At 39.1% G+C, this 27,401-nt stretch overlaps 2 protein-coding genes across 3 annotated transcripts in view; one reads left to right on the top strand and one right to left on the bottom strand.

The window, feature by feature from the left end:
- The window catches only part of elna (elastin a), a 74,956-nt gene extending 54,411 nt beyond the window's left edge, over positions 1-20,545 (bottom strand). Inside the window, exon 1 of one of the 2 annotated variants that reach the window (XM_086035069.1) lies at positions 20,312-20,545. The gene's annotated coding sequence lies outside the window, so the exon portion shown is untranslated. Of the gene's footprint in view, positions 1-19,891; positions 19,968-20,311 lie in introns of those variants that run through there. The other variant, XM_086035070.1, reaches the window with a different exon arrangement.
- Positions 20,546-20,919: 374 nt separating this feature from the next.
- nipsnap2 (nipsnap homolog 2) lies at positions 20,920-27,398 on the top strand. The gene is made up of 10 exons (XM_086035083.1): positions 20,920-21,077; positions 21,448-21,584; positions 21,660-21,705; positions 22,080-22,174; positions 22,670-22,740; positions 22,842-22,982; positions 23,669-23,700; positions 24,121-24,215; positions 25,120-25,203; positions 25,929-27,398. Exons 1-10 carry the CDS (start codon positions 20,986-20,988, stop codon positions 25,991-25,993), a joined length of 858 nt encoding a protein of 285 aa, XP_085891209.1. The 5' UTR covers positions 20,920-20,985; the 3' UTR covers positions 25,994-27,398.
- The last annotated feature ends 3 nt before the right edge of the window (positions 27,399-27,401 follow it).

The raw sequence follows: 27,401 nt of genomic DNA, 5'->3' as shown, positions 1-27,401 counted from the left end.
CTGAACAATTATGGAAAATAAATCTAATAGAGACTGCGATATGAGTTGCGATTTTTATTTCAAGGTATTTTCTAATGTATTTTTCAACAATGAATCTTTATTACAACAAACAATATCAGATCTGTTATTATGCATTATAGAATACTGAGGTAAATGCAAATGAAGCATTAATATGAAAGACAGTTTATCTACTACAGTTAAAAATATAGAAATAGAGAAAAGGAATGTTACTGAAAATTAATTACATATTGTTTCCTTGACACTATCCAGTCGCTGTATTTAGTATAAATACATGTATACCCTCCAATGTTTCCCCCTGTAATTTGCTTCAGTTAGAATTTTTTTCTTTAAGTGAGACATTCATAAATGACGCCTAACTTAAACATACTCAACATGACATAATTGCATGAAAAGCAAATAAGGTGGCAGTGAATACATAAAACGTGTTCAGACTTGGTTGTTAACCTTACAGAAGTGTTGTATACCTTCACAGAGTTTATGACATTTAATCAAACAATTCAACTCATTTTACTCACAAAGTCCCACTGCAGCAGGTTAGCGCATTTTTAGCCAATCACAACTTGTGCCGCACGATATTCCCAACACAAACATTGCATGCAATAACAAGCTCGTATGATTGCAGTAAATCATGAATTAGAAAGCAAAACACAGGGAGGGCATTGACCAAATGCTGTAGTCTGCATGTGACCATTCTTTCCATGTTTGATTTGTGACAAATTGGACCAGCTGAGTTGAGGCACAAGTGTATTCTGGACGAGAAAAGTGTTTGTCCTCTTTTATTCGCTCCCTTATTTAAGCTCAGTCTGGTTCCCTTCCTTTAGGCAAAGTTGAATGTTGTTTTTGTCAAAAAAAAAAAAAAAGGCTCCGATTAAACGATACACTGAAGGATTGGGGGAGGTCAAAGTGGAATTTATGGCACTGTAAATGAGGACTTCTTTATGGCTGTCGTGTTGCTGCAATGTAATGTAATGGAATATTGGTATTTACATTGACCGTGCATTATTATGCTTGTGTTTAAAGCACGAAACAACATTCTTTATTCAATAGACTCTCTCTTTCTGACACGAGCATAATGCATGAACATGAGGTCATATGGGAGGAAGCCAACATCTGCTCCTTGAACAGAAACACATTATCTTTATTGGTAGCATCAACAGACATCAAACTTCCATGCCTGCGTTGGTTCCATGCTCAAATGACAAGTGCATTTGTACAGATGGTGTTGTTTTCACCTTGTTTCCCCTTTGTGCTGTGTACTTCTCGTAACGTTTGTGGGAAATTGCCGTGTGACACTGCACGTATGGGTTGCTATTGATACAACGAGGCCTTGTTCACTGGTCGAGTGTTGGCATTTTTCCTGTTGAGTGCTCTACTGGATAACTACCGAGAGAGTTATCATGCAGATGATCAGACAGTGACACTAGTCTCATTCTGCTGTGGTTCAACATGTTTCCAACAAGTGGTACATTTGGTTCCCCACAATACTGTTTGGAATGGTAAACCCTGATCTGGCTTGCATTTCTACTGTGGGGTGCGAAGGCGGGATGGTGCTGCCTAGCTCGGCTACAGTACTAGTATTGGCAACACTAGAACCATATGGCAAGAAGTTAGTAAGTACATATGCGGTAAGCCGTTGTGATAGTGGGGATGGGCAGTTCCATTGAGTGGGTTCTGTCTGCGTTGATCCCGCTCTATGAAAATCTGTTTTTGTTTGTATTAGCGCCACCCTATACTATTGGGGTTCCTCCCCAATTGGAGGGTTGTTGGTACTGTTTCTGTTTAGGTAACACTAAGCTAGATGTTATTAACACAGAAAATACAGACAAATGCGCTTCAGAAAACGTGAGCCGGTCGTTTCCTGGGCCCGGAGCATCTGTGATGTCATTTTCAGTCGACAGAAGTGACAAAATGGCCGCCCCCTGAGATGGCTAGAAACGGGTGGATTCTGCTGCTTAACTCATATCCACAAACGCAATATTAATCAGAAGTGAAGGTGCATTTTGGGGGGTTGACTTCCCCTTTAAACCAAAAATTCCATACCTGAACTAGATCAAATTGTGCTGCTTTCTGGAAAGAGGACTTATGCATCCCCACATGGCCAAATAGTCTTTTGATCCACAAGTGAAAACGATTCCCACAAACTGCTTTAATTATTCCAAAACTTACAAGGCAGCGGCGTGGTCTTTGGCAGGTGGATGTACTCACCCAAACAAGGCTCCAGATGGGGTAGTGGACATCAGGCACCAGGGGAAAACTGATGAGCTCTTGTTAGGGCCAGACTTGGCCACAGAGTGACACATTTTTGGCATTAACATTTTTAAGAACAACCTGCAGGAAAGCCATGCATGCAATTGAGCTTAACATCCAAGTTTGTATGGGTCCAACCTGTTTAATGAATGTGATTGTATTTAATATGATTCCAAAGAAAAGAACTCACGGAATCAAGGAATGTGCGCACGTCATAATGGTTATTATTAATTATTTATTTGAGTCATGACTGGGTTTCAAAATGGGATTTCAAAATACATGGGTTTATTCACATGAAAATGAAACGTAAGGATTAAAATGACAAAGTACAAACATGGACGTTCCCACTTTGAGCTCCTCAAACGTGGCTTGATTTTGTGCAGTGCCTTTCGCTAGTCACCTTTTTGGCTTTGACATTCAATTCAGATTCGGATAAAGCTTGTATCCTGGTTCTGCTCGATCTCACTGCCGCTTTTGATATGGTTGACGGTACCATTTTACGTCATCGCCTTGAACACCATATGGGCCTCAGGGGGACTGCTCTTTACTGGCTTTCCTCCTATCTTGTCAATAGATTATTTCAGTTGGTCTTGGTGACCACAGGTCAGATCATGTAATCTTTCCGCGTGGCGTTCCCCAGAGATCCGTTCTTGGCACTCTCTTGTTTAATTTAAACATGCTCCTACTTGATTCCATTATGCAACAGCATAACATATCGTATCATTCTTTTGCTGATGCCACACAATTATATGCATCTGTTTCTGCCGACCACGTAAGCCCACTTGAGGATCTCATCCAGTGCATTGGCAATGGATGACAGAGAACGTTCTCCAATTTCAGAGGGCAAAACAGACATTTTGTTGGTAGGCCCGAAGGCTCTGAGCTATCGGGTTTTATCACTGTTGACTCCCTTATCTGTAAAACACAGTGAGCACGTCAGAAGCCTCTGTGTAATTTTTGACGAGGATCTCAACTTTGAAAAGAGTATTACCCAGAATTCCAAGACCGTGTTTTATCATTTAAGGAACATATCTGAAATTAGATCACTTTTATCTGTATCAGACTCTGAAAAATTGGTTAGTATATTTGCGTCTAGTTGTTTAGATTACTGTAATGAACTTTCTGTCTTAACAAATCAGGCATTCCAAAAACGTTATGGTCCAACACTGTGGAACTCTTTGCCTTTGGACCTATGTTAATCTCCAACAATAATTTGCTTTAAATGTAATCTTCATATCTCTTCTCACTAGCTTTTAATTAGCTTTTCTGTTTGCTTGTTTGTTTGTTTGCTTTAAAATGCATTTTTAATGTATTGCCATCTTGATTTTTATATTGAAGGACATTGTGTTCATGCTTGCCATATGAAATGTGCTATACAAATAAAATTGACATCGCCATTGACCTTTTGGGCTTTGACGTGATAGTACTTCCAATTATTAACCATGGGATTTCCGTTTTTCACCAATAAACACGGTTCATATATACGAGACTCCATTAAGCAGGACTGAAAAGGCATTGCAGAAAAACCATAGTATTTGATGTTTTAATAACTATAGAATGTTTAATTTTGTCCTCATCGTAGTTCTCAGGCTTTCGGTTAAGCAATCAGAATTAGGAATGTTTGATCCGCCACAAAGATTGTCTGAGTGAGAGAAGGAATTCTTAGGCAGTGTAGACACTGATGACATGGCTTTTCATCATGTCACTTGGTGTCCAGTGAAAGACACACTTAAGATATCGTAATCATTAAGTGAGATGGTGACAAGCCATTGTGGGTGAACTTGAGACATGGGAAAACTTTCTCCTATACAGTGACGTTATCATAAGAGGATAACAGTAAAGTTTCCTGCTCTATCACAATTTGGGTACATACATACATTGTGTGGAAACTATAGTGTAGAATAGGACCGCAGTTCCTAACCCACTTCTTGGAAATGCTTAAGTAGTGTTACACTCATTTCCCTCATGCAGACAAACACACTTCCTAGACATTGTTAAAACTTCCTTATGCCGCCCTTGAACGGAATTATTAGGGCAGATAGGAGGAATTTACCACACAAGCAATGACTCAGATTTTAGTGTGAGAAATTAAGCAATGACATTTTATGAATACAATGGAACCTCGAAGGTCAGTTGCTGGATGCTGGTCTACCGCCGAAATCGTCTAAAGTTAAAAGACTCCAGGTTGAAAACTGTTGCCATCATAAAGCCTTTATCCTCATCCTCAACTGTGGTACAAGTTAAGCAGTTTAACATGATCAATCGGTGGGAAGGTGGATATGTCTTTCAGGCTGAGACCTAAAATGGTGGTCCTGCTGGTCCTTTCTTTTGGAATGGAAAAGTGTCACAAAAAGTAAAAGAAAAATCAAAACACGTGCGTCGTAAATCATTTAATGATAGGAGAACTGAGCTTCCATGAGCTAATCTATTGCGGAGGTCTTGTGAATTTCGCTGAAGTTTCCCGCGATACGCTGTCCTCTTGTCTACCGTTCAGTCAAAAATTTGTGCGACTTTTAAGGCAATGAAATTCATGGCCTGTTCAGCTGTGGAGGCCTTTTCCGGACCGTTTATTGGCCACATTGTTTTCTCACGTTTAGATAACTTTGGGTTGGCATGTTCATTTCTGGATGTGGATGTTGGCACGGAGATATGGATGTTAAATGAGACAACCACTGCATCATGTATGTGAACGGTCCTCTGAAAGTGTTCAGGAAGGGCTTGGCATCATTGTTCTCAAATACGTCTAATGTAAGTGAGATTGTTGTGACTAGAGAAATGAAAACACCTCGGTTTTCCCAACACAGCGCTCATTCTGCAGCTCTATTTGGTCCGCTCAGCATGTGGACACACTGAGTATACTCAGATGTCCGACCTTTAATTTGATCTTTATATTTTACAGGTATTGAGGGGTTCCCCCTTTAATGTCTCACATATAGGGACCACCCCCTGGTAGACTTGATAATAACACCATAAATAAATTAGTTTGAGATAGTTTTAGCAATTAAAAAAAAATGTTTATTTGCTGCAATATTTTTGTTATTACTGTGGTTCAATAAAGTGGGATATTTGTTTAGAAAACGAATGTCCAGGACAAAAAGAATAATCTCTCATAGAAAAGATGTTTTCTTAGTTTCAGTAGGTCTAACTCAGAAAACAGCTTTCATCTTTATAGCAGTAAAGGGACTTTTTCTGCTTTGTAACCCAAATAAATCGAGCAAATTTTGTGGGTATAGTTTCATCTGGATCACATTTAATAATTTTCTTTCAAGTGGTTGTGAACAGGGGATTAAAAAAATGTTACAAAAGAGATAGACAGTACTTAAAGATGTGGCCAAAAGGTTTCTAAGTTGTCGTTACGAAATGCAAAAAAAAAATGCTTTACAATAATTCCAGGAAAGAGGGAAATATGAGCATATAAACTGAGTTGATGAAGAACAAAAATAAATAAATTAAAACCAATTGTCAAACTTTCAGAAAATGAATAAATTATCCAGTGGGAATGAGGATTGTCTGTAATTGCAAAGGCTGGCGTCCTCTTTGTTTTCCTCTTCACGCGCGATCCAATTAGCCCCATTATATCGCCAGTGCTAAAATTTCTGTCATTTTTAGGAGTGCAGAACTTTACTGGAATTTTTTTTTTTTTTTATCTTTAACGAGCTTGGGCTCTTAGAAATAAAAGGAAAACGAGGCTCCATCATCACACTCCAACCATAATACCGGGTCTTGAGAAAGTAGATCAAGTGTATACTAACACTGGTCAAACAATGCACAAGTGTTTATTGCAACAAAGACTGATGGATCCTAAAACATGAAAAGCACCAAATGTGTCGAAGCTGTTATTCTTGGATGTCGTCTCTGTGACCCGCAAACACTCTGAATGTGAGTCACACACCCTTGACAAGACAGGCTCTTTTTACACCAGTTATGATGGTGATGATCCACACACACTTCCTAGACCTACCAAGTGATATTCGCACATCCGTGTTCCGTCATTTCTCTCTTATCTCAGCAAGTGATCAGTTTAGGGCCGCGGCTATCAAATATTTGGGTATTTGGATATCCTACTGAAAGTTTGTGTTAATTCAATTCCTATTTATTAAAGTTGAAGTCAACCTGAACATTTTCTTTACAAGGATATGTTCTATGCCGCCCCACTAATATTGCGTTTGTGGAAAATGAGTTAAGCAGAAAAATCCACCTGTTTTTGTCCATCTCAGGGAGCAGCCATGTTGCCACGTTGTCAACTGAAAATGACATCACAGTTGCTCAGGGCTCAGATAATGACCAATCACGGCTCAGCTTCAGAAAACGTGAGCCGTGATTGGTCGTTACCTGAGCCCTGAGCAACTGTGATGTCATTTTCAGTCGACAGAAAGTGACAAAATGGCCGCCCCCTGAGATGGCTAAAAACGGGTGGATTTTGCTGCTTAACTCACATTCCACGAACACGATATTAATCAGAAGGCCATGTTTAGACGAGTGAAGGTCCATAGAACATATTATTGCAAAGATATTTTGGGTGTTGACTTCTCTGTAATTGATATTTAAATTGTTTTCTGGTGAGCTCCAGTTGTTTCACTTCTCCACTTGTAGTGATGCCCAGGTGTAGAGGACATTCCTGTGACAATGAGCCTGGTTAATAAAATGAAAATGAAATTTGACAAGGAGGAAAAACATGTCTTTATCTTAAAGACATATGTTGGGCACTGATACTGGGGTTACAAATAGCGAGTCTGTCTTATATTCATAGCCGTCTTTTGGAAGTTCAGAGGTGCTAAAATGTTTTGCCAGCCACCGTGACAGAAAATGTGTGCTTTGTTTACTTTTGGCAATCCAATGCCGGACTAAGGAGGTCCCTGGCTAGCACAAGCGAAAACTGTCAGAGTTCTGTCACCTCACTGAACAAGGTGCAAAACAACAGTGGAAAGCTTGTGGCCTAATTTAAGGCCCCTGTTTCCTGTCTTTACATCATCACTTGGAAACCTCTCGTTGTCCCGCTCATGCCTCGGCTCTTAAATCATCACACAGCAGGTCCAGTACTGGCGAAGCAAGTGGCACAAAACACCTAAAGTGCTGTTCGTTTTTTTTTTTTTTTTTTTACATTTCAGGGAGGATACCAATAAATAAGCCAAACACACACATGAAAGAAATGTGCTTTTGGAATATGCAGTTCACCGCTTGTATCTTGACATCATATGCTTATTTAACTCGAATTCATTGGAAGGACAAAAAATAAGCACAGGATATACTGATGATGAATGATGTCACCCAATGGTTGGATGATTTTTATCAATTTGACTGTAATGGCGCAACGCAATTTTATCTGGATTGAGCTCCTAAAAAGGAATGTTGACTTGGTCATGCTGTCATTACATACTACATGCTATGGTATGTTTCTAATCACTCAATACATGAAATGATGAAGCCCAAACCCAGAATAGAGTATATAATGATGTAAAAAAAAAAAAAAAATGGGTGGGAGTTGACTGTATGCAAATCAGCAATCAATCTACAAAACAATGTGAAATTCAACGGCAATTTTACCATGGTTTGGCTACAACACAAAAGGTGGAATGAATAAATATATGCGCAAACCTTACAAAATATTTACATTCAATAAACGAGCTGAATAAAAGGTCTGTGTGTAATATAATGAAAATAAACATTGACATTAATGCGTCATCAAACGTGATGATGATCAATGTTTATAAGACAAAGAGTGATGTAGAAAATGGGAATACAGACGCACAATGAAACGATTACCATCTGTGTAGCATCACAACGAACGGAGACTCCGTCTTTTATTTCAAGGTTGTTGTCGACCACGGGACGCCAAATCTATCGAAATGTTTGGCCTTTTCCATGTTACAATTGCAGACTGGCAGAGACGAATGCCCACTTCACGGACAGAAAACATCCCGAAATTGTATCCCTGAAGAATGTTGTATGTTTTGACAAACTTGAGTACAATTGCTCACCATTTCAGTTCAAAATAAATAGGAGTACTGTGTATGATTAAATCCCACATGCCAATCAGTTCTCTAATGGGCACTTGAGTGAAAACAGGATGTAATCATACATTCTCTGGCAAGTATTTTTTAAGATGACCACGCGATGTTTCCAACAAAGCAGCCACCATCCTTGAGTTAGTACGATTTGGAATTCAACCAAATTTGGGGGGAAATATGACTTCGCGCGTCCAGGTTCTTTTATTGTCAAATTATATCGTGAAAAATCACTTCAGCAACCACCAAAGGATTAATTTGTGTTGCCTTTTTTTTAATGTTTTTTTTTTTTTATATAACTACCGGTATTTCAAAATGAACAAAGACTGATGAGAGAAGAAGAGGAGAATTTTTTTGTAGAATATTTCGGTAAACCGCCGCATTCAAAATCCCAAACATTAAACTCCTGTATCGCCACAGGCCTTACTTGCTCCGAAAGTTAAAGGAGAGTGAACATTTGAATCAAAATGCAAACGAATCTGAAGCTGACTCGTGTACCATGAACAAAGGATCCACTGCGTTTTTCGAAAAATCAGACTGAACACCACCTGCACATACGGTTCACTGGCTATAAAGTTGAGAGCCGAGACAACTTTGCTTAATGAAGACAGCACCAGGCAGCTGCCACAATTCCGTACACTGTGGGAATGGCTTCACAGACAAAGCAGCGCTGTTTAATTCTCTGCCCAACAACTGCTCCAACAGAACAAAAACTACAAATTAAATTGGTGCGGGTTCCAGCAGCGGCCCCATTACCAATATTTAGCCGTAGGGAGTTTAAAACAGACATCACTGACCTTTTCCAAGAAATAGCTTTGCGGGTTTAGCACGTAATAGGATGAAGCAACACACATGCTGCATATCATTAGAAGTGCTCTTGCTTACTGATATGATTTGGGACAAAAGCCTTAACGAAATTAATAGCTGCTCCGTTAACACGAGACACTGCCTCATTCAATGTCGAGTCATTCATAGGCTCCACTATTCAAAATCAAAACTCCATGAGCTTTTCCCAGATATTTCACGACAATGTGACAACCTAGCGGAGGCAACCCTCCTCCACAGCTTCGCTCTTTGCCCCAAGCTGGAAAGATATTGGATGCGCATCTTTCGGACTTTTTCTGACGCACTGAATGTTCATTTAGAACCAGACCCTATCTTAAGTATGTTCATCAATTCAGACTCCATATCCACTTTAAAGAAGGCGCAGAGGCAACTTATTTCCTATGGTATGGTGACGGCGAAGAAACGTATTCTTCTATTCTGGAAGAAGAAGGAGGCCCCTACTTATCGGTTGTGACTCAGTGAAATATTTAATACTCTCCACCTTGAAAAGATAACGTTTGCCTTAGAGAACTGTGAGTCGCAATTCAACAATTCAACATATATATATATATTTTTTTTTCCTTTCTTGTACGGAATATTTGCTTTCTTCACTGAAAATGAAAATGTGTTGCTTTACTGTCTCATGTGGTTCAAATCCCTTTAATAAAAACCGTATTTGACAAAAAAAAAAAAAAAAAAAAAAAAAAAAAAAAGAAGTGCTCTTGCTTTTGCGAGACCACACTAACCTGAACGATGACATCGCAAAAATGGTTGGGAAATGCAAACGGGAAAACCGGCTTACTAAGACTATCAAAAGAAGATGTTGGAAGTAGTTAAATTGCAGAGAATAATAATAACACACTGTGACCAGTTCTGTTCAAGGCTCGTGATCAAACTGTATACGCAGAATAGGACACACGCATCAAGCCTAGTCACGAAGCATGAAGTTTCACTCGTTATTTATATATTTCATGTAAAAGGTTGTGCAGTACAGTCATTATTTGATATACTGAATGCTTCTACACTCAGACTCAAAGACAGAAAATATGAATGATTGCCATTTGAGTTTTTTTTTCCCACATTTGTGATGCTGTTGACTAAAGAAGAAAATCACTCTCATATGGAGGTGATGCTTGCCCCTCCCCCCAGCCCCCATGATATTGACACAATCTTCTGAGTCGGAGGAAGCGTTCACATCCATTTTTGAAAACCCTGTTGGTCCAAAGATGCGTGTATCTGCACAATAAACATGACGCAACATGAGAAGTTTATCGAACAAGCACAAGCCATAGAAAAATAAATCTGACGGGATTTCCTCTTCAAGCAAAACCATCTGTTTTTTTTTATCTGCTACACACAATGGAGAACTGTGACAGAATTCCTCTTTATTGAAAATTATTGATACCTTACAACTTGAGAGTCGCCAAAAGCTTCATTTTGCGTCGTGCTGAGTTTTGTTCCAAAATTTTGCTTCATTCACAGAACGCACACGACACATAGGCTAAACTGTTAGGACCCTTTTGTTAAAAAAAAAAATTTTTAAAAAAAAAGGTCATTGAAATAATTTCAAACCAATAAAAGTAATGGAAATATTATTTAACTGAAAATGAACGAACAGCAATCAGACAGTTTTTGTGTGGTCCATCTAAATCATATGTTTTAAATCAAATCGAATGAAACACAAAAGGAGTGTACCGTTTGAAATCAAAATGATTTCTGTACCTCTCAATGAGACTTCTTCATCTCTCTACCTGATTTTGGCCCAAACCTGTCACATTTGAAGGGTATCTTCTCCAGATTGCATATTTCAGTTCCTTCTCCAAAGGTGACATAGGCTTTGCATCAGAGCTCATTGAAGGCCATTTCACAATAGTCCAATGACTTGTTCCTGTCCAATTCTGAGTGTTTTTAGCAATGTGTCTTAGCTCCGTCCCCTTTTGGACAGCCCATGATTAGTGGCTGAGAACAATCTGATTTTGCTCCAGAATGCCTTGAAAGCACAACTTTTATGCTTCCATCTATAGTCAGTTCCATCCTTCCACAGGAAAAGTAAATGAGATTTTCCCTAATCAATCACTACAGAGATCAAGATGATCTTTTTGAACCTGGCTCCAAAGTCAAAAGCAGCTATAAGGACCTGGTGACGTTTGCCAAAATTTTGAGACTGTAAAGCAAAGTACACGCGGGTTGATTGGGAGAAAAAATGACGCGCAAAATTGACATTGCATGAGCGCATTAGGCTCCCCCGTGGCGCCTATTGGATCAATCCTTTTTTTCACCCCTATGAAAATCCGGTGTTTCATGTCACGACATCAGACATATCAGTCAACTCACTGGAGCTGGCGGATTCAAAAAGTCTGTAACGGAGCAAACTCCCTATACATCTTAATTTCATTCATGGAACCAGTGTTTTTAGGTAATCACATTCAGATGTCTTGCTCCAGGTTTTGGAAAAGCATACTTACTTACAGTACTGCTGCAAATACTGAGCCGACAGAAATATTAACATGGTGACTTCTAAACATGTTGATTGGCCTTCCGATGAGGTCTTCTTAAGTAATGGCTGACTATTAAATTTTGACTTTATTTGATTTGTTACTCATTTTTTCATACACATACATTCGATATTTACCTCACAGTGAATAAAATTTGTTGTAATAGACGATGGATGGATAGCTAGACAGACATAGACAGCTAGCCAGATAGCTAGCTAACTAGACAGCTAGCTAGGTAATTAGACAGCTAGCTAGATAACTAGACAGCTAGCTAGCTAGCTAGCTAGTTAGCTAGTTAGCTAGCTAGTTAGCTAGATAGATAGATAGATATTTCATTCATTCTATTTTTCAATATTCATTCATTCATTAACATTCATTTGTTTCCTGACAATTGAAGAGTCAGTTAGCTATGGTAACAATTCTATATTTTCCAGAGCTGGGCATACTGCCTATCCGCCAATGACGGATGCCCATTTTGTAGGCGATAAAGGATGGACAGTAAACTTGGAAAAAATAGTTGGACTAGGCATAGTCGGAAGCCCATTTTTTTCCAGTCTATGTAATCGGGTTTTTTTGTGTTTTTTTAGTTTGTCTAAGTTGGTACTCGGAAACGCTAACGGAAACCTGTTTAAAATGATAGTCGGATCAGCCTATAGGCGACTGCTATTTGGTCCGGATGGACAAAATGGCAGATAAAAGGATGGCAGTAGGGTACCACGGCTGTAGGCGATAAACGGACTGTGAATTGTTAGTAAAATGCCCAGGTCTGATATTTTAATAAATACCACACACGTACAAAACAAACTATGAGTAATACCGTTATACACAAGTTATAATGACAGGCACATGTTTTGTTAATAATGTTTTAGTTTGTATGAGGATTTGAACCATTCTTGGATGTTGAAACCATTTTTGTGGAATGTGCAAGACTGAGTTGACTTTTGCCAAAGTTTTGTCTTTCATCATTTGGTTTATATTGGCCTTCCAAAAATGTGTTGCTTGAATTTGGCTGGGATCAAATGATTAGAAACAAGTAATACGACAGACTCTATCAATGGAGCAATTTAAATCATATTGGAGCTTAAGAACCCCAGGTATCCATCCATCCATCCATCCATTATCTATACCGCTTGTCCTCACGAGGGTCGCGGGTGTGCTGGAACCTATCCCGGCTGTCTTCGGGCAGTAGGCGGGTCACACCCTGAACTGGTTGCCAGCCAATCACAGGGAACCCCAGGCAGATTTGAGATTTTTTAAGCTAAATGTTCGGAAGAACCTGAAACATGTCATTGTTGGCTTGGTGGTGGAGTGCCGCAAAACGTTATACACGAGTGAATAGTGCATTTATCACATGTCTTATATAATATGATTCATATTTTTTTAACTTGAAAAATTTCATCTTTTTCATTTAATAAAAGACCCTCCAGACTGACGAATTTACTGTTTTTATGCTCGCTGAGGTGCGCTTCATGGGGGGCCTTGCTCTTATTGGCTCCCATTAAACACGTTTAGGGATATGACATTACTGCCGAATCCAACTGTCCATTTTATACCGCCTGAGATGCGCTCTAGGTCCATGTGACCCTGAACATCCCGTTCCTAGAGCATATCCCAGCTGACATAACCACAGTAAGTCTTTATGGCTCACAGTGACAATGCAGAGAAGGTGTTTATTTAAGGAAAAAATCACTGAATGACTCTCCTTATATGGCAGCAGATATACCAGCAGATTTCTGGCCAATATTCCTGTGAGTAACTTCAGAGACATATAGTATTTCATCTGCCGGGCTGTTGCATGAGGATTCCAAGAGCGTAGATTAATCATTCCTCCTGATGCAGGAACAGGTGTTCAACTCCTGAAATTCCACAAGATTCTATGATTTTTTTTTTCATTAGAGCACCACAGATGGTGAGAGCACCGGGAAAATCTCACCCTTTGCCTTCAAAGGCCATTTGTGGCTTCTGCTTTCTGCCATAACTATAACTGAATTGTAAAGTAGGATTTTGTTTGAGTTTTTTTAGATTTGGTGTTGCAGTACGTAGCAAAGTTGAGGGGTTGTAAATTTCATGTGCGGCTTAAAATAAGTTTTGCATTGTCTTGCAACAATTGGCGATGCAAACATATTAATCTTCTTACCGGTGGTAAAATGTTTTAAAAAGATCTCATTTCCCCAGGAAAAATCGTGAGAAAGCTTGCCGTCAGCAGACACTAGTGAACATTTGGGATGGAAACAGTGAGAAAATATTTCAGGCCCAAATTCATCCATCATATCTTGAAAACATGTTCCCTAAAAATGTCTGCTTTGAGCGGTGTGACGACATCCCTTGCACTTTATTTTCCATTGGGTTAAAAATTTAAATCTGACTTCAGAGCCTGTTTGGGGAAAGACACCAATCTGTGGATACGTTTTTGTGTGCTTTTGTTATGAGGTAAAGTCGAAATTGTTTCCAGGCAAACGTGATATATGTGAAAGAAGACCTGGCTCAAGAGGGCTGTCATGACATCTTAGCCATCAAAATTCCCTCATTCGAATCTGCTCTGAAGGGCTGTCGTGTGACGTTCACTGAAGAGAAAGTGCAATACTGAAACAGAAAAGATGACAGCATTCAAGGAAAGTAAATCCACAAATCTCACCGATTCACCAAATCTGATTGGTGCATGCCACTAAATGAACCTGAAATAATGAGTCAAGCTGATTAGAAATATTAGTTCAGAACGCTTTGATGACGTCATGAGCTTTGTGGGGACATAAGCCCGTATCTCACTGAGCAGCGAAGGTTTGCGAGTGGGTTAGCCATCTTACATTGCCGCTGTAACTGACCACTTCTGCCAATTTTGTCATCATTGCCTGTGAAACTCTAGATTTCTGTTTCTGGCATTAAAGCCGTTTAACTCAGACATTTTCAGACCCTCTTTAGCCCTAACGTTCGAATAAATTTGAAAAAAATATATAAATTCATTTCTGGGATTGAATGGCTGGACTTTGAAAAGACAAATAAATACGTCAATGGCAGTGAATGAGCTAAGAACAGTGGTGAGTGTTTATTTATTTATTTATTTTTTCTTGCTCTATGAGACATACAGTACAGTTTGTCATCGGACAGCTTTTTTTTTTTTTTTTTTTAAAAGCAATAATGTGGCAGTGATGTCATTACTTTACCTCGCAATCAGCACTTAGCAAGCATCCAGTTAGCTTGTTCTGATTGTATCCTAGAGTCTATGCTGTTCACAGATCTGGGGCCATATTTGCATCGTACCCTGTGATTTCTATTTATCGCATCATTTCACATGCATGCAACATTACAAATACATGCAATTTTTGAGTATGTTGTCATTTTTACTTGATTGTATTTTTTGTTTTCAGCCAAATCACAGAAAACCTAGGGAATACCAAGCGAGGGTTCATGGATTGAGATAAACATTTAGTCATGAAGTCTTCCATCCATCCATATTCTGTTCCACGTATCCTGTTCAGTGTCATGCAGGGCTGAAGTCTATCCCAGCTGACTTAGGGCGAAAGGCAGACTACAACATGGACTTATCGCCAGCCAACTGCAGGACGGCTGTGAATAGGAGCTTGAAAATACATGTCTTCTAAATTTGACACTACAGAGAAGAGTGTTGTTAAGTAGTTAAAATAGTTAAAAACATCGCCTCTTCTCAAATTCATATTTTTTTGCATCGTTCCCCACTTTAAACAAATGCACAAAAATCTGACAAAGATAACCCAAGTAAACATAAAATTCCTCCTCAAGGACCGGAGTTTGAGACCCCTGATATAAAGGCTTAGAAAAATAAAGAAAAATGCATCTGAATAATTCACAAGACGATTGGAAGAGCATTCTATGGACTGACGAGCCGAAATCTTTTTGGAACGCACCTTACATATGTAACAGCATTTCCGAAAAAGAAAAATGAAATCTGTTTGGACATTCTGCTCAAAATTATGCTCTTTACCAGAAAATCCTCAAGGGGAATATTCGGCCTAAGTTCATGACCTTAAGATGAACCGCACTTGAGTTCTGCAGCAAGTCAACCATCCAAAAGAAATCAGCAAGTCAACTTCTGAATTTCTTAAAAAAAAAAGACGTTTTGGAGTGGTCAAAATCCAAGTCGAGACTTGAATCCGATTGAAATATATGCTCGTAAACCCTCCATAATTACAGCAATTCTGCAAAGAAGTGTGTTCCCAAATATTTCCATAGATATATGAAAGACTCATTGCCAGTTATAGTTGTTGCTGTTGAGGGTGGCCCGACCATTTATTAGTTTTACGGGGAAATAACTTTTCCGCACAGAGCCATGTAGCTTTGGATTTATTTATTTTTTCGTTAATAAATAAATCATTCTGTAAATACTGCGTCGTTTGCCCATTTCGCCGAGTAGGTTGAGATGAACCTTTGCCGCCTCGCGACCATGTCACACGCGCGAGGGACGATTAGTGGGACGGACTAAAATCCACCTCCGCCCTTGCCCTTTTTTTTTTTTAAACTTGTCGTTCCACGGGACGGAGGGACGGACCGTTCCGCCCCCGGGACTGAATGCCCAGCTCTGCATAACACAGTGTTTTCTCATAAGTTCAACGGGGTTTCTTGGAGAGCTCTTAAATCCCACATACACAGCAAAGCCAAAGATAACAAGGGAAAGCCGAGGGTGACTGCTAGCTTCGCTGATTAGGGTATCCATAGTAACAAAAGAATTTCCAACATCCTATTTCGACTTACGAAACAATTGAATAGATTCAGTTGTACTTTTATTAATAGGGATTTACCGCTTTCAATGTCACTGACTTTTCCAATGTTCAATCGCAGCTCGTGGCTAGCAACCTTTGTCGAATAGGCCAATATTTTGAATTTCCATGTGAACATAAAGATGTCTGCACAGCTCTAATCATTTGGCATGAGATATAACATTCGAGTTTGGGAGGCTTGGGTGAAGGATTTATCCACATGGGTTCTAAACTGATAAATGGCATTTGCGGTTTCTGGAGCATTAGCGGAGGATTCATGTCTTCTGTTTTCACAGCTGCTCTTCTTTGAGCCTGCTTTATAGAAAATTATTGTTTCCAACAATGAAATATGAGAATATTTTGAAGTGACTTCAGAGTCACATTGAAGCAAACTACCAGTACAAATGTCACATTTTACACATACCCCAAATTTGCCAAATGTGTCCATTACCAAATAGTGAAGTGCTCTAAAATGCAATTTCAACAAAGAAATGGGATACCCGTGATAAAATAAACCTAATTACAAAAACCCATATCTGAGTGCCAAGGTCAAGGAGCCTGTGAGTACTCTTTGACCTTGTTCTTCGTATTAATTTGCAACAATGTGCAAACAATCCCCAGACGCAGCAAATCTCATTACAATAGTGTTGATTCCTGTACTGCATATTCTATTTCCATTAAGCGCTATTTCCAACTACAATAATGCTCACTATCATATCCATAAAAGGTATTTGACTGTATGTTCTGTTTTGATGACTTTGTACAGTTCATAAGAACTTGTACATGTCCAGCTTGAGGTACATTTGCTAATTTTGTTGGAAGCGTTACAAGACTTACAATTGTGTCACTTGATCTTTACCAATATCTTTAGCTATGAAAGACTTGGCTTCAAAGTGTGAAATCTCACTGTTGGACCAAAATACACACCAGCATATTTAATGTCTCATTAAACTATCTCAACAAATGAGCAAATTTCAAGCTATGATGCAAGAACGAATTCTCGAGGAACGGTTGCAGTTTGTCCTGCATTATGCATAATTGGACCGGCAATGTTGCACAGTATATGTTGGGTACATCAGGAGCTCTTTGTCTCATGTTGACCTCACTTTTCCCATTACTAACATGAGCGCACTTGTGAAAGTTTCCACGCCCAAGTGCGCACTGATCAGGCCATTCAAATGAACAGAGATGTTGTGAGTGCTCTGCTGTGTTTGTGGCGTTTTGTGAGGTGCAACTAATGACGTAACGCTGGAAAAAAAAGCGCAACAAGGCATGCTTTTAGATGCCATTTAAACTACTGAAATGAAAAAAGTCAAGTTGATGTTCCTGCCTGACACAAATCACTCTGATTGAAACCCAAGAAAACAACAAAAAAACAACAAAAAAAAAAAAACAATGTATGATCATTGATCATACTTGGAATTCCCAGACGAGTCGGCAAATTGCCTTTGGTTTTTCAAAAATGTTTCACAGAGAAAATACTCTTCTGTGATTCATGTTTTTGAACTTTAGACAAAGACATCCATAGTTACTGAATTCCAAGTGTTGTTTACCCTACAGCCAACGAGGCTTTGAAAATATGGAACCTGTTAGTTTCATCGTCACACTATCAAATAATAAATCAAACTCAACTGTTCTGAATTCCACACTGGTTACGATCCCACCACCATAGCCCTCGCCTCTTTGGAACCTGTTCTCATGGCCCCCTCCAGAAAACAATCACGACATTCGAGTTTCAGTTTCAATTTGATAAAAAAAAAAAATGTGTGCGTGTGCGTACAACAAAGTAAGATCAAATAAATATGATAGAGCGATAAGGTAGATGTTATTCACGGTTTGAATGAGTGCAAATATGCAATGCGGCAAAGGTGTGGATGGAGCAAACGTGGCTGTAGCAGAATGAAAATGCCAAAGACCTGAATTTCACATATAACTGTACTTAACAAAAAGAATAGAGTGGTTCGAAAATAAAGTGTTCAATGTGCAGGGATTAATGGGTATGAAGCTATGATGGTTGAATAGTTAAGTCTTGATAGTTGAATAAATACAAAGTTTTGAAATCAATAAATAATTGTTTGTATTAATCAAGATTTCAACAGTAATCAAAATGATCGTGATAATTTTTTTCCCCATAATCGCACAGTTCTATAGGGCATCTTAAAAGTGTTGCACCCTGAGCGTTTTTGGGTACAATATTAATGATTGACAGTAACCAGGATGTAAACTGTCAGAGTGCCTGATTTTCTGTCTAATAACAAGTCCCATTTTTCATATTGTCTTGTTTTATCTGCAGCAGGTTTCAAACCCTCAGCCATCTGGTCCCAAAGTCCTTAAGGACTGAACAACTGCTGAAACTGCTGAGGTGCTCCGCTAACACTGGAAAAAGCTGCTGTCTGCCAGTGTGAAAATCGTGTCAGCTTGCTGAGTTCATGTCAAGATAATAAATACATTTGTCTTCACTTTTGTAGCCTGAGGTTGTCGATGGAAGTGAGCTTCAAGTGACAAATGTGGATTCAAGTGATGTGCATTAGTTTTATGTTTTATGGCTGTATGGCTGTATACATGAGTGTTGAGTAACATGTCCATTCCACATTCAATATTATTTCAGTCACTTTATAAATAAGACCATATACAGTACCTTGAGTTATGGCGCCCTCATATGGACCGTTGTGGTAGATGTTTTTTTTTTATTGATAGTACCGTATATAGAAGACTCTGAGTTTCCCCCCCCAAGAACAAACAACGTAATTCCAGTGGCGCCATTTACTTTATCATACTTTTGTCATATTATGATATGAAGTATAATAATAATAATAATTTCAACTCTAAAACGCTTTACAATTTTAAATAAGCAAAACAATAAACAAAATATACAGACAAACATACAAAACTCGAACAGAGCGAAACAGAACAAGTACATTTTAAAGAGCAAAAGTTCCATTTTTTTAAAAAAACAGTATACAGTATAGAGTAGAATAATTAAGAGAGGGTTACACTTTAAGTGGTTTAAGTGGCGTTGACTCTGTTTGCATTGTTGTAATTATTGCAAGTTAAAGGCTGCAGTGCGGAACAAGTGTGACTTGAATTTGTTTTTTGTTTCATAACTTAAGTTTGTTGTTTTAACATGCAATGTATTAATCTCAAATCATCATTAAAGCAAATAAGCACAAGTGTAATGGATAATCTCAATAAGACAATTAGTACAATACGTGTTCCAGCTTTGAGTTATCATCAGGCTTCATAAATCACCTACACAGATCACAATCATGATTATTTCTATCAATTACACCCGTGTTCTCCCCTCCGTGACAAATGAGAGGCCCCGTGCGTGAGGTGAATGAGGTCAGCGGGTGTCTTGAACACATTACAGTGATAAATGCGATATTTCCACCTGTACAATTAAACACAGTCTGACGAGTTCTGGTGTGCCGCAATAAATCAGATGAATGTCAATGTTTTCGTTGTAGATTGTATGATGCCTGGATACTTAAAGGAAATGTGGCCGCTTTTCATTAAAAATGGTGCAAGTGTGGAGCATGTGGCTTAAGAAGAAAAGTCTGTTCCTTACCGTTTTGTGGCCGGTGTTTTCACATTTCATACATCCACCCATTGCAGGGTCATTCCAGAATTGGAGGACAATTCAGACAGCAACATTATTAAAAGTATAATAATAATAATAATAAAATAATAACTTCTAAATTGTTTTAATTTAAGTATTATTCTAACTACAGTAACAGGGTTGCGACTAACACGGTTGCAAAACATTGCTAATGCTTAAGTTTTTGATTAAGAATACAGCAGATGCTAGCTGCATAAGCTGCTTTGCTAGCTGGTCAGGAACAAAGCTATACCTGTATATCAATTTATAAAAAAGAGAGAAAAGGTTCTACGTGAAAATTGCCAATCAAAGATTTCATTGGTTTCAGTGGCACACGCAATTATGTCTGAAAACATTGAAAGAATATGAAAAATAAGATCAAGGACTTACATTAGTCTTGTCAGTGGTCACTGGTCAGTTTGATGTTCTCTCTTTTTTTTCTTTTACTCTGGATGGCTACATATGGAAGTCCATTCCTTCCATAATTTTGAGGGACACTATTTCAGAGAATAATTTTGACTAAGCATATGACTGTGATTAAAAAAAAAGGGTTTTAAGAGGTACACGGTTGACATTGCGACAAAATCAGATGGAAAAATCGGATTTTATCTGCCAACAGTAACTAAGGTGGTCATCAAAAAGAAGGGACAAGAGGGGGGAAATGCTATTTTAGGGCGTGCAGGGAGCTATTATTTTAAAATATATGTTTAACTACTTTTGCCTAGCTACGGTTACATTGTTACATTTACATTTGCACAAGTCCTGTTCCTGCATTTTTTGCATGGATTATCATAAAGTTCATGGATGTGACAGAAAATGTCCTTTTAAGAAGCCCTCCCTCACAATATACTAAAAGCAATGTTGTAAATCTGCTCTTAACACTGAAGTGATTAGAGGTAGGTCTGCGTAATAGATATTATTTTTTAGTTTCAAAACCCTGTCCCAAATATTGACATTAGCCGTAGTCACACCCTGGTTCCTTCTACTTTTACGCTTATCCGGACTCCATCGCCACCTATCGTTCAACAGTGTGAACAGCGCCTGGGCTCCAGCTCTTTTGGAAGATGGCGACAGGAGTCCTTCACAGAGTGAGAACCGGCTTGGCTCGGGCTAAAAGCGGGGCCCCGTCAGCCGGGCAGCTTCTCGTTTGGAGCAGGTCGGCTCGTCATCATGATATTGCACGTCTTATTGTTTGTTGTAGGCTATTATTTGTGTGTTAGCATCGGGGGTTGACGCGATGTTAGTGTGCAAGCTAGCTGCCGACGTGCTAAATTACGTTGAGTATCAGTCCATCTGAAGTAAACCACATGAAAAACACATAACCTGGAATGTCTTGTTTAAGAGATTATATTAACGTTATGTACACAAAAGAAACACACTTTCTATGTTGTGTCGTGGTGTTTGTCTGTTGCTCAAGGTCAATTTGGTACTTGGGGAAATGTCATGTTAGGCAATGGATGCATGTGATCAGAAAACAAACTGGCATCAAGCATTTACCTCCGTTATTACTCATCCTTATTTTGCAGAGGTTTTTCCACATCAACCATCACCAAAGAAGACAGCTGGTTCAAATCACTCTTTGTCAGGAAAGTTGATCCCAGGAAAGACGCACACTCAACTCTACTGACCAAAAATGAGGAAAGTAACCTCTACAAAATCCAGTGTAAGTAGATTGCTCATTTCCGGTAACAAACATCCTGAAGTTGTCATAATTGTTGAACTTGACCTCTGTTTTCAGTCCATAATGTCAAGCCGGAGTGCCTTGAGGCATATAACAAACTCTGGTAAGGCTTATTTTCATTGTTTAATACCAAAACATGTTGCTCAGCATTAGTTACAACTGTAACACTGGGACAAATGTGTCCAGCGTTGTCAGCCAGTAAAAATAAATCAGTGTGGTCTATTCTTGTGAGGTGTTTAAGGAGCTGCTATGCTGCGAGTCATCTGTGCATACCTTAGATGTCTACAAGCCAAGTCCTTATAGTTGACTACTATTTAGGTTTTGCAACCAAAGACACGACTTGACATATAACAGAATGACACCTAATTGTTATTTTAGGTATAGTTGTGAGGTTATTCTTTGATTAGATAGTGTTAGAATACTGGTTGAATGTAGGTAATATTGTTTTTGAACTATTTCTATTTTTTTTTGTCACAGTGAGGATGTGTTGCCCTCCATTCATGCTGATAAGTACTACCCCTGTGAGCTGGTGGGCACCTGGAATACTTGGTATGGAGAACAGGACCAGGCTGGTAGGATTGCTTATGTCATCACTGCCATCATAGCAACATTTCTTAATTGGTCCAAACATTTTTTTTTTAATTTACAACAAATGAACAATTAAATGCAGGAATTCCTCGATTTACGAACGAGTTCCGTTCCTACATTGGAAATGTAACTTGAATTTCCGCATATGTTGGATTTCACCGTTAAAGTCAAATTTACGTCAAAATACTCATATAAATACTTGTATTAAAAAAAAACAAAAAATGAAAATACATTAAAATAAAAACACAAGATGCTGTACTTACCATTGCTGCTGAGAGGTGGATGGAGAAGAAGGAGGGGAGGGTGAAAAAGGCAATGATATTGCCTCCACTAGATGGCAGAAGGAATATAATAAATCTGTACATCCACTTTTTGTGACATTTTTGGATGCCCACCAAAGTCAAGAGATGAACTGTTGTTTATGACGCAGTAAGGATTGTTAATATGATGTTGTATGTACCCATTTTGTTTCTGCCCAGTTCACCTGTGGCGTTACAGAGGTGGTTACCCAGCTCTGACAGAGGTGATGAACAAACTACGTCAGAACAAGGTCAGCAGAACTTCTTCACACCTATTCCGTTACTCATCCCATCAGGGTCATAGTCAAGTAGAACGTCGCCAGTTACTGGCCCATGTTTATCCCAACCGCAGGAGTTCACAGAGTACAGGAAGGAGCGTGGTAAGATGCTGCTGTCTCGCAGAAACCAGCTCCTACTGGAGTTCAGTTTCTGGAACGAGCCAGTACCTAGAGAGGGACCTAACATCTACGAGCTAAGGACCTACCAACTCAGGGTGAGTACTAAAGCACTGCGTGTTTTTTGTTTGTTTTGTTTTTCTCATAGTTCTCTTACTGTTTTTGACCTCGTAAACGTCAAGTCGGCTTTTGTCTTACTTCCCGGCATTCTTAAATGGGCCATGGTATGTTCAACAGTTTGGAGTCGTTTGAGTGTCTCAAAATCTATGGAGTTCATGAATATTGTGCATTTTTTCCTGATTAAATACAGTTCCATGTTTTTGACAAATGTTTATCTAAAAAGGTTCAATAATTAAATCTCACTTTTTCACTATCGTTCTTGTCTTTTGGAAATTAGCCCATCTCATGCAAATGAGCCACCTCTCACCCCACAACACCACTAGTAGTTGTTTTTAAGCGGCCCAGAATCTGAAGCGAAAAGCGCGCCCTCATAAAATCAGTAAAAGCACCCATTCGTATTTTCACTCGTGGGTTCAGCACTTCATCACCAAGCAGCCACATTTTACTTATAAATATCCTCGTGGATCTGCGCATGTGGCACAGGCGGCGGACGCATCGGGAAACACAAATCCAGTACACACTACGACAACTTTGCTGAACATTCAAGCATGGGCCACTTATCAACAACGTGCGCCGCTAATTTATGCTAGCTAATGCTAATCTGTGCTAACACTGCAGCTCTGCTGTCGGGCTGTAATTGTAACCATTGTTCTCTCTTCTCCAGCCAGGAACGATGATCGAGTGGGGTAATTACTGGTAAGACCGCATGAATCAATTGCACTCATAGAACCCGTCGCATTCGACTTAAAAACAGCCCACACAGAGTTGGATGTTTAATGGTCGAACAAATGAAGGTGCGGCGCCGCGGCCAACAGGACAACATTACACTCCGCGCAATGGACTCAGTTGTAATAGATTACCGTTATGGAGGTTATCTTTTTTGTGCGTGTGTCTGGCTGCATGTTGTCTACTGTACGTGTACAATCAGTGTCCCCATTTCAGAAATTGTTATTAGTCACACTGTCAGATCAATTTCTATGTATAATCCACAACCGTGATATAAAGTAATTGTCATCCCTTTTTTGGACCAAACAACTGATTATTCGTGCTCTCTGTAGACTGACTAGTTTGCAGCTGCCAAGATGACATAGATGATTGTTTTCTTGTCTTTGGCAGGGCTAGAGCTATTAGACTACGCCAACAAAACAGCGAAGCCGTTGGAGGGTTTTTCTCACAGATCGGCAACCTCTACATGGTCCATCACCTCTGGGGTAAAGTCAAGAAACTTACTCGATAGGAAAATACTCCACAGCAGGGGTTGGTCAAGTCCGGTCCTCAAGAGCCACAATCCAGCCTGTTTTAGGTTCATCCCTACGGCAACACACCTGATTCAAATCATCGGGCTCATTATCAGGCTTTTAAAAATGTCGATTTTTTTTTTTTTTTTTTTTTAAGGCCCGGCGTGGCCAAAACTGGCTGAATTGTTGCGCAATGTGTGTGGGTTTCGGCAAAAGATTTCCATAAGTGGACAATTGTCGTCCACTGGTTCACGACGATTCGAAATTCGCAGATGCAACAGCCAAACAACAACCAGAATGTGCATTTGTTTATCAATTAGATTCAAAAATGGCCGCCGCCATTGCTAAGCTGTACCAATAGAATTTAATACCGAATACATATTGTTTTCCAGTAGTACTTAAATATATACAGTATATAATTTCACATGTACCCGTGGCTGGAAAAGCAAACCGTTGGAGAGTCGGTCACAGAAATACACAAGCGCAGTCAATGAATGGGCGCAGTCATCATCCAACTCTGAAATATGCACATATTTTTTCTTCCCCATTTCCTCTTTTTTTTTTTTTTTAAATATTATTTTTAGCTGCAGCAGCCAGGTTGAGATATTGAGATGCATTCGGTCGGCCCTTCTGTCGGGCCATGGTCACCTTATGGGATGGGTGGGGGCTCTAAAGTCAACCAAATAATTTGTCAGGGCTGTCAGTTTTAACAGCAGCGACTGACTGGCCGAGCCCTTTTGTGTTGAAAGCAATTGAAAGCCACGTATATATTAATGAAACATTTAAGCTTCTGATGCACCAATTGAGTGGGTATACAGTGTGAAGACGGCTTCTGTTACACAACGCAGAGTGACAGAAGTACATTTGTTTCTTGCAGCCTACAAAGACCTTCAATCCAGAGAGGACACAAGGAACGGTGCGTGGCAGGAGGAAGGCTGGCACGAGGTGGTCTATTATACAGGTGGGTAAATACTATTTAAAAAAAAAAAAAACAAAACATTAAAAATTAGGGCTAGCTGCCGACGTGATAGTTTCAGAAAACAGGTCCGTCTTGATTGGTCGTTGTGAGCAGTTGTGATGTCATTTTCAGTCGACAGAAGACAAAATGGCCGCCCCCAGAGATGGCTAAAAACGAGTGCATTTTGCCGCTTCATTTATATTCCACAAAAGCAAAATTAATCAGAATGCCGTGTTTCAACTAGTGGGCTTGCTGGGAACATATTTTTGGGAAAAAAAATATGTTTGGGTCGACTTCCGCTTTAACTCATATTCCACAAGCGCAATATTAATCGGAATTCCGTGTTTAGACTCGTGAAGGCGCATATAAAATATTATTGCAAAGCATTTTGGGTTTGACTTCTTTTTAAAGCTTTTAACAAATCTTAACCGGGGTGCCAAAAATATTTGTATTATATCTGTCAAAGGTGATGCAAAGTAAGGCGAAAGAAAAAACTGCTTCTGAGATGGTTTGGTATTGAGGGAAAAATGACAAAAACCCTGAAGGGAAAAACCAAAAAATCAGATTTCTCACTTTCTCAATCAGATTTTATTTTAAATCCAGATCACCCTGCCCTACTTCAAATGCTTTTAAGATCAGAAACAGAAATCAGTGTATGGCTTTTGAGTCAAACTGACAAGAGCAAATCGTTTCTAATACGTGTGTTGCTTGAATTTTTTTATGTCCAGTTCCTCTCATCCAGCATATGGATTCCCGGATTATGATCCCCACCAAGGCATCGCCGCTGAAGTGAAAAGACCAGAGCCTGCCCTCGCAAGGCTGAGCCTGCTACCCTTTCGATTGAGTAACCCAGGAGCATCACTTCCGCCGGTTTTGTGCTGCCAAACCACGTGGCCCGTTTCTTTCATCGTTATTGTCATTTCAGGGTTGTTGAACTCAGTGAAAGATATTGTAAAAGGACAGCTAAAGGAGTGCATTTACATATTGTCAGAGCCTCAAGTAGCACAGCATGAAACTGCAGGGGCTAAACATTTAAAAACAACAGTCATTGTATTTACTGTAAGCTTTCCGGTTTGTGTTGCTGGGCCAAAATTTTTGCATTGGTTTTTATAGACGCACTCACAATTATTCATCCCCATTTGTAAATTACATCTACTAAATGTACAAAAAAAAAAAAAAACTCAATAGTTGGCTAGTTTAAGTACATTTTTGTGTTGCGCTACTTGCATAGTTTTAGCACCCATGGCTCATTTCAAAGCACATTTTGCAAGTAGACAAAATAATAAATAGAGGTTGAATTTTTTTTTTGAGTGCATGTGTAATTTAGTCAATACTCACTAAACTGATGGTCCAGCACACAAATCGACAAAACAGCTCAAATGTAAGAGGTGAATTGCTAAATTAAACACTCTTATCTCTATGACGCTTTGCAATATTTATATTGCCAGGCATCTACACAGACACAATATACATTACAACAAACTACAAAAGTGTCAAAGCAAACATTGGGTCAAGTCCTTTTCAATATTAGGATTTTGTACAGGTCAAGAATTGCTTTGACATAAGCTCTTGCAACTCCACCGGCTGGTCATTAATTCCAACATCTACTTGCCCCGTCAGCTAATTATTGATGAAAAAGATTAGACGTTACCAAGGTGACTAGATATTATAAAACAAAGCAGCTGTATGGTATGTAAATGTTAATATTCTTGCTCGTATCATAACTGCTGGAGCACACTATAGTGTGCAACACAGAGGGCTTTATTTATTAGCGTAACATTCATTGTTAACCGTTTAAATGTTAGCTGGGATAACATCTGAACTTTGTGTTCCAAAGTTGACAGCATCAATGTCCGTCACATTGATTTTCAACAAGTTCATATTTTTCAGTGAAACGTGTCTTGTTTTGCTGTTGTTTTTTTTTTGCTGAGTTTCTTTGTGAATTGTTTTTACACAACCCGTTATCAAGTTTCCCAACCTTGTTTGTAAATGTGACTGTTTTTGCGCTTGTGTGAATTAAGCATGCCTTGTTTTAAAATACGTATGATGCAAGGTATTTTCAGGGGGAGTAATGATAAACCACAACATGGGCAAGCACGCCACTACATATTGTCCGATTTTATCGGTTAAAAAAAAGACGCGTGTTTATTTTGTCTTTTGCGGGCAATAATGACACAGAATTAAAGAAATTCAAACAATAT

Source organism: Filicampus tigris, chromosome 7 (genome assembly GCF_054856515.1).
Source record: "Filicampus tigris isolate MCC_2025a chromosome 7, RoL_Ftig_1.0, whole genome shotgun sequence".
Lineage (NCBI taxonomy): Eukaryota > Metazoa > Chordata > Actinopteri > Syngnathiformes > Syngnathidae > Filicampus > Filicampus tigris.
Note: the sequence above shows the minus strand (reverse complement) of the source record. Positions and strands in the feature narration are given on the sequence as shown.

What these genes read in the sequence shown, in the direction of transcription:
- nipsnap2 (XM_086035083.1), top strand. Translation starts at nt 20,986, where the DNA reads ATGGCGACAGGAGTCCTTCACAGAGTGAGAACCGGCTTGGCTCGGGCT. An exon ending in CAGCTTCTCGTTTGGAGCAG is followed by an intron (nt 21,078 to 21,447) that starts GTCGGCTCGTCA and finishes CTTATTTTGCAG; the next exon opens with AGGTTTTTCCACATCAACCA. An exon ending in TAAGGACCTACCAACTCAGG is followed by an intron (nt 22,983 to 23,668) that starts GTGAGTACTAAA and finishes TCTCTTCTCCAG; the next exon opens with CCAGGAACGATGATCGAGTG.